Below are 11,204 nucleotides of genomic sequence, written 5' to 3' on the forward strand. Positions count from 1 at the left end.
GGGAATGTTTCAAAACTGCGCAGATTATGTTCACACTGAAGAAGTTTTTAAGCTCTTCAGTCTTACCTGCACTCCTTGCCACACTGGTCTTGCTCCTCTGCAGGGTCCTTCTTCTGCCTGTTTGCTGCTGTACTGTCTCACCAATCTTCATGCCTGCTTGGCTTATGAGATGTCCTTCTACTGTAATGAACCTAACTGGATTTGTTTTCCTCTCACTCTCAATTTTTGGGCCAAGAATGCCAAGACTCAAACTAGGATGCGTTCTCCCCAGGCTGTTAAATAGGTCCATACTTGGGGCCCCAGAGACAAGCTTCCAATCCTCTCTGCCCTGGCATGGTGGAGTAGGATGGGTTGCCTTCCCTGCTTTACAGTCGTCACTGCCATAATGGAGCCTTACAACAAAGGAAAGAGCAGGCTGAAAGTGATCTGAAATGGGCTGGGGTTCATCAGTAGGTATCCTTTTCACCGATCATTGTTTGGCAGCAATTTCTACCCGGTGGCAATATTCCTCTGCTTTGCTCGCAGCTGAAAATAACACTGTAAGTGCTTCAAAGGGGCTCCCCTTTAACTGAGCTGAACACCTTCCCAAATGATTTTTTGTTGTCATGAGTATCTCCCCCTTGGATGAGGAGAATTCAGACTCTTCCCTCCCATTTCTTTTCTCCACAGTGTATAAACCACTGTAAAATATGGCTTATTGTTTATGCACTCTCCCATGCCCTTTATTTCCATAATGGACTCTTTGACCATGTTTGCTAATATTCCTACCTCACTACATAAGCTGGCAGATGCCCAGAGTGTTGGCACCCATGACATGATTCCTTTTAATTCCCCAGGCAGTTGTGAGGCAGAACCTGGCTTGCAGGGTGGGCATAGAAAAACATAGATGGACCTAACCTGGCACGAGCTGTTGTAGCGTCATGACAAAAACACCTGCCCTTTCCATAGTAATCTGCTCAGCTGCTGGTGTTCTCTGTACTGGGAACAGAAGGTTAAATCACCACTTTGCTTCCTGTTGTGTCACCGTTTTAACTGTTTGCATCAATTATTGAATACACTTACACAGTACTAATGCCTTTGCTGTGATTGACATGGACCTGGGAAATCAACACTGCAAAAAATGCTTACAGTGTGGTCCTCATCCCTGAAGGTTCTAGGAGCAAAGCAACTGCCTGCAGACTTGTGGAAGTATCCGTCCAAAAATGGCCCAAACCATTTCTGTAGATCTCTGGCAAAACAGCAAAGAGTTAATCTAGAGCCACAGTTGATAAGCTCCCTCCTGTCCCCCCCCCCCCATCACTGAGTGTGAGTTGTACTATAAATGCAATTCTGACTGCCTTGGAGTCTTTCTCTCTGTGTTACTTCTCTTCTTTGCCTCAGTTTCATGACATGTGAAAAGGAAACCATTTCCTATTGTATCAGCCCATGGGGCTATCTGAGTAGTGACTCTAAAAATCACGTTGAGCATTCAAAGCACTGCTCTGTTTAAGGGCTACCTATCAATATTATGAATTAAAACATAAATACTTTCCCTGAGAATATTGTTTTAATGTACTGTATTTATTGTTTGCTTTTCAAGCTTCTTCAGAAATTAAAGGTTTCAGAAAAGGGGAACTCCGTGAAAATCTCATTTTGTGTATTTGCTTCCCGGAGTAAACAAGTCTAGAACTAAGGCTAAGAACTGTAGCTACTGTCTTCTCATTTGGAGTAACTCAAAGGCTCATGTGGTTTGTGATAGCAGCTTATGCTCTAAGGACTCTGATCCACACCCAAGAACCTCAAGGAGCTCCTGGCTGGATTCAAATGCTAATCTCTCAAAGGTTTTGCAATTTATTTTTTAATGGTCCACCTCTGAGACATTCATCTGACACTTTGACTATTATGTTACCTGGATTAAAAAAGATGCTAATAAGAGTATTAGCCAGGTTCTTACACACAGAAAGCTTTTGCAATTACAATACCTCCTGAGTCACTCATTCAGGGTCCTGGGAAAAAAAGAGCATTTTTGCTTTCCAGATCCCTTTTTTTTTTTTAATCTCAAGAAGTGCTTAAAGTTCCTTGTTAAGAGATTTGAAAAATGTATAGTCCTTGTAAATTAAATACTACAAGTTCTTAGATGAGTGATCCCTAAACATTTATTATTCACACTAATATGATTTAATTCTAACTCACTGGAAGATTTATAGAAATTAAAAGACTTCATATGCATAAGGGTGATGAAAATATAATCTAGTTCATGAAATTTTTATGCACAACTTGATATTTCAGCAGTGTATTTATCCCGGGTGCTCTCTGGGCTCCCAGCACACGCCACCTCAGGGGCTGTGCCCAGAACCTTTGTGGAGCCAAGAACAGGTTCAGGTCCTGGGGGGAAGCCCCCCACCCAGACCCATCCTACTAGCAAGGCAGCTTTGCCCTTCTGGGTGCTGGCACAACCTTTTTAAAGCCATAAATGCTTAAGTGTCCTGTGCATCTTGATGCAGTGAGAGACCAGAAACCAATGGGGGAGTGGGGCAATTTCCCTACAAAGCGAGGATGCTGCTGGAAGGCAGAATGTGGCCCTGCTGCACCAGGGCTCGCTTCCCCGCCTGCAAACAGACTGCAGAAGCTGCTGCTTCACACAGAGATTTGAGAGGCACAGTTTGAGGAAGAAATTTCTGTTATAATTACGTATCTCTGTTCCCCTCTGGCTGGAATCCTAGGGAATTAGCAGTTTCTCTGCCTTTGATAGCATGTATGCCATTTAGGACAGTGAGTTGGTGCTGTTGGCTTTTAATTGGTGCCCGTGAGTTGCAAGACCACTGTGGAAATAGAAACGAGTGGAGTTCTTTCTAAATTAATTTTCTTTTTTAACTACCAAAGCCATTCCACACAAAGCTGCAGCAACTTCAGCAACTGTCTTGGTTGCTCACCAAGGATTTCACTGAGAACATGTTAGAGGGAATCAGAAAGCAGAGAAAAGGTCACAAATAAGCACCTTAGGAACAATGAAAGCTTTTCTCCATGTAGCAGTGGGAGAGTTGCTAGAAAAACTGAAAAGGTATTAATCAGAAGTGGCTATAAATCCTCTGGAGTTTTGCTCTTATAAAACTCCTCAGAGAAAGTCTTGAAGGAAATGCAGGTCAAAGCCCAAAAAAGCTCTTGATCAGAGATTGCTGGAGGAAAATCTTCCCAGATGCCATTTAATAGGCAGCAATCACCCCAGGAGTGGGAAAGCCAAGTACGCTTGAAACATGGTTGCAGTTCCTAATAGGCCTTGTCACACTTAAGGCACTGCAAGCTCCATCCAACGAACAGCTGAAGCTGGCTGGCGATTCATAAAGCCAACAGTTTAAAGTTTATTATGATGAAAGCACTTAATGACAGCCATCGCTAGGGGCCCATCATTTATAAAGCTGTGCTGAGTATTAGACATGTAGCATGACCACCAATTTTATGTCACAATTGCTACCATAAAATGACCTTTGGTGATTTTTACTGCATGTGGTGGACAGCTCTTCTTTTACATTAGTGCTCTGTGGCTTTTCTTTGCAGACTATTATGCTGTCTAAAGCTTATTTGGCACTGTCGTGAGTCTCAACCCTTGTTATTACCCCGAAGGCCTGTCTAAAGGAAAACTCTCATGTTCTATTATAGCACTCCAATAATTTACAGATCTTACCATCCTTGGTTAGCTTCATAATTTAGTGCAGATATTCCTTCATTGTTACCACATTTAATAAAATCCCTCTGTTTCTACAGACTGCACTAAGTTTCCCATCTGGGCCACTGAAATACATATGCTCCTGCATTATGGGGATGCTGATAACAGGTTTTAATTTTTTGTTGTCAGTTGAAAAGAGCAGTAAGCAAAAGCAGTGAGCAGTAGTTAACCTGGGAGAAATCTCCTTAAAGCTTTAGGTATAAATGCACAAACACCGGAGGTAATTTCAGTGCATAATGCACAAACAAACATTTGCATGGGAACAATATTACTTAATTACCTTCCAATTTTTAGACCTACTATGTATACTTAGAAGTGTTTGTATACTTAGGAAGTGTTTGAATATACCAGCACTTTACTGTCCTGATGTAAAGCATTACCAGTAAAGTGGTCTGTCTATGCTACACCACCTTTAAATTGTATATATAATTTTATAAATGATATAAAATCTGTTTCTAGTCCATGAAAAAACACACTAGCATCACACACTGCAATCTTGAAAGGATTTAAAATATGTGATTTCTGCTGGTACCTACTGTATTGGGTTTTATATAAAGCTTTTTTCAATAAGGTAAATTGTTACATGACAAACTCATCTTCCACCATTATCATCTGCTGTTTGTGTTTAACAACAGGAGTCCTGGTCTAACAAAACTGTTGTAATGGCTGTACAAATTACTCAGCTGAAAGCTTTTCACCAAACCAAACAGTATTAATCAGCAGTTCTTATGAAGGTGCTAATTAAAAACAATTTTCTTCCTCAGTTTGCAATACCAAGCCATCTTCATTTGCACAGTTTCCAATATACAGCTACTGTATACACTCACACTTCAGGGCCTCTATTAACTATTGAATCTCCTATTACCTATTTTATTACATTCCTGTCTCCCAAGTTTAGAAGCTTGTTGACATCTTAGAAGTCACAGCATGATATGTTTAATCATTTTAAAAGTACATTAATTGAAGTCAGAGTCAGGAAAAAATAACAGGTCTTTTAGCACACAGGCTCTGGGAGGGCACAACACAGGCTGAGCATTATGCCAGCGTAACCTCTCACCCAGGGGCAACATTTTACGACTGGAGAGGGAAGGTGCCTAATGCAGAGAACTAATTTTTTTGTTGTCGTTGTCCTTGTTTTTAATAAGCAATCTTCTACAAGTGACACTGTGTTGGTTTTCTGCAGGGAAATGCACCCAAAATAAAAGATACTTTCTGTTACTGAAGGCCTATCGCTCCTTTGCTGTCATCAGCCACACAGCTCTTTGTTTTTGGGGGCTTGGCATCTGTTGCGTTTAACCCAGATTTGAGGGTCAAGATGTTTCTTCTCAGGCTGTGGAATGCCATCTGGACTGCTGCTCCGGGCATCTTCCCTCTACTTTCCACACACTTTACACACAAGAAGACAATGAAGATCCAATGCTGCTGTTGGACAGAAATGGAAAATATCCAGCTTTTAGCCAGCCACAACAATATGCTGGGCTTTTTGGAAGCAAGCCAGCTGCTGACTAAGCAAGGAGCCTTAATAGGCTAAACCCTTTAAAAATGGCAAAGAAAAGTTAGGTTTGTTACATTCAGCACCACATTCAGGGTCCACAGGTCGGAGAGGGAAAGGGGTCTTGCTCAGGAGATGCTGCACTTCAGTCTCATAGAATCTGGGCTTAGTTCTAGAGTGTGTCAGCTGCTTTCTAAATGGCTGCAGGCAAATGAGACAGCAAAACTGCTGTGCCTCTCAGGATCCCTTCTGTGGGGAATGGGCAGGATTTAGGGGAGTGTCTCCCTTTATTTAAACATTTGGCTGCAAATTCATTAAGTCGTGTATTGGCTTTCTTTTAGCTTTATCAGGGTGAAAGGCAGAATGTGGCTGTTGCAGTGCAGATGAGAAGAATATTGAAAACCAGCTTTGGAAACCATCTTTCAAAATGTGCTGGTGGGTTTACAACTAATGTTAGGCTACTGGTGTTTGACAGCAAAGGGATGACAAAACCATCTTAATCAGACTCAGGAGAATCTTAGAAGTGAATCAAAAGATAGGAAGTGACACAATTGTCTCTTTCTGAGGAAACAATATGAGATGCCCACACTGCACAGAAGATGTTTCAGATATTAGAGCAAGCACACGCTGTCCAAGCACCTTCTGCCACTGTCTCAAAAATTTTCACAACAGTTAAAGGAATTCTCATTTCAACATCACAGTTCATTTCCTTATTTTAAGAAGAAGAAAACCACACCTACAGCAATCCAGTCTGAGCTATGCATTTATACTTTGCCCTGTGAAAAGAAAGAGACCTGGCTACTTTTCTCTTGCATTAGGGAGAGCAGGTGAACCATGGCAATCAAACGCTGCTGTGTTTGACTTGCAATGTGTTGCTGCCTCTTTCCCCTGCCATATCAGCTGTGCCACCTGCCATATCAAGAGGTGGATCAAAAGCTCCACCCACTGCATCCTCTTTTGTTCAGTGAACAGGGAAGGAGAGTTGTAATGGAGATGTAACACTTGATAAAACATATGGAGTCAGGCTCAAGATGTAAAGATGCTTCTCATGGGGGTGGGGGGAGGGAGAAGGAAATAATTTTAGTCCTGTTTCCCTACTCATACAATCAGTGAGCCACAGCTAAAATGTGAACTTGTCTAATAAGTATTTTGCAGCTGGACTGATACCTGGGGCAGTAAATTCTCCTGCCTCATCTCACATTCTTAAGACATTTTTCATTTCAAATAAAACTTATTTCCCAAACAGAAAGATTTGTACCATTATTCCAGAATGCTATCAGATAGGGCTGGTTTGTAATTTTTAAGAAAGCCTTTGCCAGATCTCACAGCAGGAACAGAATATTTTTTTCTTGGTCTTTTATATTCTAAATATCACAACTCACTGCCAGTGGCACCAGCTGCATTAGAGCTGCACCCAGGGGGACGGATGTTCACAAGATCATTTCTCTCTGCCATTTTTCTCTGAGAAAGGAGGAAGAAAAACCACTGTTCTAAAAGCTACCAACACATGTGAAAGAAACCTTGCATCAGCCTAACATTTCCATTCTCAGCAAAGACAGCTTAGCTCTTGCGTGGTGTCGTTCATCTTTGAAGTGCTTAGCAAACACAAAGTAATTAAGCTTAATATTCTGTTGCTGAACACAGTAAGCTAGATCACTAAAAATACACCAAGTACCAGAGACTAGTTAAAGCACAACACAGGAAAGGCTCTGATATATTTTATAAGCATGATCTGATACATTACTTAACTTTTTCTTAGCAAAGATATTTGATTATTTAAAAAACAATGTAGTTTAAATAAAAATTTAAGAGCTTAGAAACAAATCTTCAGGTCCCTACTAACGTGAAGGAATCAGAAATGTATCTAAAAATGAACACTATTAGTGCCTCTTATACACAGTAAATCCTACATCTGTGATTTCAACACCCATTTAAAAGCAAAAATATCAAGAAGAGAGCTTGCTTACATACCTCTAAAAATATCCACATGGACCAAACCTGCAAGCACTTATGTAGATGAGTAACTTTACTGCCTGTGGAGCTCCAGTGTGACTTTGCAGGATGAAGCCTAAATGCATCTTTGGTAAACAAGCCATCAATTACACACTTTAGGGATGGCAGCACCTGTGCAAAGCCTTCAACTCAAACGACAGACACTGAAGAAATAAAAAGCAATTATCAGGTACTAATTTGAGTAAGACTGTTTTCTTCTTAGAGCTAAAACCACAATTTTCAGTGACACTGGTTCTATTTTTGACAACTAGCAATCTTTATTAGATTATTGTACAGCAGACATACAATCCCCACAAAACTAAAAGGTTCACAAATTTTAATATTTCACTGTTTTCCACATTCCTTTGTAGATTATAAAGATTTCCTTGTACATGTTTTTAGAGAAAAGAAAGGCACTCCTCTGGGGGACAAACAAAACAGAACTAATTAAACTAAAGCCACCTTCACAGCAATTTTAAATTACCCCTAAATGTTTTTGATTTCTTACTAGACATGTATCTTCCAACTAGAGTTTGAATATGAAGCTCATACCAGCTCTAGGGACTTACTGCTCAGTTCTAGGATAAATGGTTGGTTTGCATTGCCCTTGGTCTTTATCTAACACTGAGAATAGGCTGCTTTTTATCAAAAGAGGAATAAATTGCTGTTATTGTGATGTTAGCCCATCACTTGGCATTGCAATTCAAGTTTTTGTGAGGAAGAAATGTATGATCTAACTGCGACTTGACCTATGCCTTCTGAGATCCATCTAGGTGCTCTAATGGAGCATAAAAAGTACTGAATACAAGGACATGCAAACTGGTAGTGGAGAAATTTGTTTGAGGAGAAGGGCAAAGAGAAAGGGACTTTCATGTGCTTGTGGTTTACATGCTGCCCAATTTGTTAAATATGGAAGAACACTTATTGCCTGACTGCAGTTCTTTTAATTAATGTACTTCAGCATGATCCTCTACAGTTCCTTGCATCTACTGCCTTCCTCTCTCAGTCATGATCTCTTGCCTCTCCCTCTTTTTCATATTTTTGAAAGTGTTGAAAGTTAAAGAGACTGCACAGTATTCTTCAATGATTCACCTTGTTTTTCTGAGAAGTCATCAAAATGTTCTGTTAAACTGTTAAGAAAATAAGAAATAGCTCCTGCTTCTTTGTAGGATTTTTGTCTTTCCTGGTATAAGAAAATTCACATTAAATCGTTATCAAATAATCGGGCCACAATATAAACAAATTCAAGGGAAACAGTTTGATTGCTCTACAGAAATCTTTAGTTGTTATAGGGCTACTTGGAACTGGTCAGAAAAGAATCTTTTTTTTTTTTTTTTTTTAACAGCAATTTCTAGGATAGTAGCATTTAGATTTTAGTCCTGATAACGGCTCACTTTCCATTCATAGTCAGAACCTAAATGTGCTCTTCTTGTACCTAAACAGATAATAAGCACTCAGCACACTCCCCCTTCTTGACACAACACACTGAGACTAATCACACATAATTGGAGAGGAGGAGCAGAGGGGCTGGGCAGGCTATTGTGTCCAAAGGACAAATGGTCAGTTTATGAGGCTTTTGTCTGATGCATAATTTCTTGTACATTTACAGGAGGAAAAGTCCTGTTGGGAAAAAACCCACATATATACTCACAGATATATATATATATATATATATAGCCTACCAAATAAGAGCATTTCAATCGTGGATAGAAAAATCAACAGTGGAATTTAAAAAAAAAAAAAAAAAAAAAAAAAGACAGAACAATCTGACCACTGAATAGGTGCACTTTTAAAAGATCTTAAGATAACTATGTCCTTACTAATTAAATGTGAATGCATTTACTACTTTACAATCAGTTATATAGGCCCACAAAGTATATTATTCACACATTTTTGAACAAAGTATATGCAAGTTGAAAGGCACAAAGAGCAAGAAGCCAGTTTTACATCTTTGTTAATGCATACATGTGAAGTCTGATTGGCTTTAGGCTGGACTGTAATTGGAAAAATAAGTTCCAAAATGATACCAAAAAGATGTCTAAATGTTTACATAATGTGAAACAAGCCACCACATCTTCCTCAACATTTAGATTAGAAATGCTGATTTCTCTAATGACGGCTCAGGAGCAAAATGGGGGCAAACTGAACCCTCCCTACTCCCTGTCCATCCACACACATGGATTAATACTCAGTAGTCCACCTTAAACAAACAAACAAACAAATGCCATCTTCTATCTGTGTTTGGTTAAAACAAGAAGAAAAGGGTAATGCAGATTTTCCTCATATGTATCTTTCTCTTCATTTTTCAACTGCAAATAAAAAAAAAGATAAAGTGAGCAAACTGTATGAAAGCATTTTTAAAATACTGACAGGTCTTGCTTTACTATATTCCTTAGTGCAAATGATACTACTGAAGATTAAACAGTTCATAAGTACAAAAAGAAATCTTACAGTCTGCTCCTAACATAGATATGGAACAGTATATCAAATATTATCAGGAGTGTAGACAACCTAATTAATGCAATAAATAATTAAACCTTACATATTAAAGAAATGAGGTCCTAAATTTCTGTATTAAACAAATTATATTCAAGTGAGATTTCAGGCCTGAATTAAATCCACTAAGCAAGGAACTTCAGAACAAAGGCTAAAAGTTTATCCCTAATCAGCCTAACTACTGCTGTATATTTGGTATTTAAGATCAACAACTGTTTCAGGCCTCTGAAATGCCATAATCCTACCTAAAGGTTTACATAATTGCAAGCCACTTCCAAGGCTGTAATGCAGTTCTTGATGGGCTTATTTATTAATTCTGTTTAATTTCAAAAATTCTTATTGTAAGAGAGAATTATACCCTGATAATTAGAGTGGTGCAATTCCAACTGCTATGCATAAGGTTATGTGTGATCTCCTGAGCTACACTAAAATAGCGTCCCTCTAAAAAAATAATGAATGCTGATTTTCTTATGTGTTCTGGTTAAATGAAGTTTAAAATACTTTATGTGGAAATAAGTCGTAAATATCACATTTCATAATCAACTCAGAAAAAGATTTGCATATTTTTAATACAAGCCTAGGAAATAAATGCAAAAAAATAGGGCCTTTAGCCTGGCACAAATTACTTTCCCCCATAAAGCAGTACACTTAAAGATAGAATTTTTCTCATCCCATACTGTTTTGCCTTTATTTTCCTTGCCTTTCACTGAGGATTTTTGTTGGTCTGTGTCACAACATTGCTGGTGTTATTTGAACTACAGTCTTTTCCCTATCATATTCCTCAATTGTAAAGTGCATCTGTGTAAGCTAATGTCTTTGAGCAATTAACACACTTTTTCTTTTTCATAGTGGAACATAAAGCTGATCTATTCTTTAAATACTAATCCACTTTACTAGGAAGTGTTTGTGTATAATTACTAAAGTAAGGACAATCTGCTTCCCAAGATCTCTAACTTTGCCACAGGTGGTTCGCTTTGTTTGCTCAGGATTACCCATCCGTGCTCTGCTATCCTGGCTATTTCTGCACAAAGACAGACTACATTTTATTTGAACTTTCAAGTTTTACCAATTTTCCAGTTTCAATGAACCACATACCTATCAAAAGAAAAGAGAGTCTGGAAAAGCTGGATGATACATTCCCAGCTGTATTTTCCTCCTGCTACTTATTTGGTGGACTCCACTTGTTGGTGTGGAAAACCAGAGCCTAATGATGAACTTTGCAGGTGAAGAGGCAGCCCAGCTGAAGAATCTGGAGGATAGAGAAGGTAAAGCTCCCCCCCTTTTCTATGTACATCCCTACAGCTTGGCTGGATTTGGGTAAGCAGACCCTATTCGAGAAATGTAGTACGAAGAATTTTGCATACTGAAAAAATACTGAAATACAAGATTAAATACAGCTGAGGACATTTTCTGGAGGGAGGTGACAGAAACAATGTGCCCCCCTCGTAATTTGAACCTGGATTCTAGAGTGACCTCTGGTGGTCAGTGTCTCTGCTCTGCTAAGGTATTTCATCTCATCCA

The 11,204-nt window shown here is 39.1% G+C and overlaps 1 protein-coding gene across 1 annotated transcript in view; it reads right to left on the reverse strand.

The window, feature by feature from the left end:
• Positions 1-8,971: 8,971 nt before the first annotated feature.
• Positions 8,972-11,204, reverse strand: part of CAMKMT (calmodulin-lysine N-methyltransferase) — a 210,070-nt gene continuing 207,837 nt past the window's right edge. The window contains exon 11 of the mRNA XM_030447272.1: positions 8,972-9,496. Within this exon, the coding sequence (XP_030303132.1) occupies positions 9,419-9,496 (78 nt within the window). The 3' untranslated portion in view covers positions 8,972-9,418. The remainder of the gene's footprint in view (positions 9,497-11,204) is intronic.

Source organism: Calypte anna, chromosome 3 (assembly GCF_003957555.1).
Source record: "Calypte anna isolate BGI_N300 chromosome 3, bCalAnn1_v1.p, whole genome shotgun sequence".
In the NCBI taxonomy this organism is placed as follows: domain Eukaryota; kingdom Metazoa; phylum Chordata; class Aves; order Apodiformes; family Trochilidae; genus Calypte; species Calypte anna.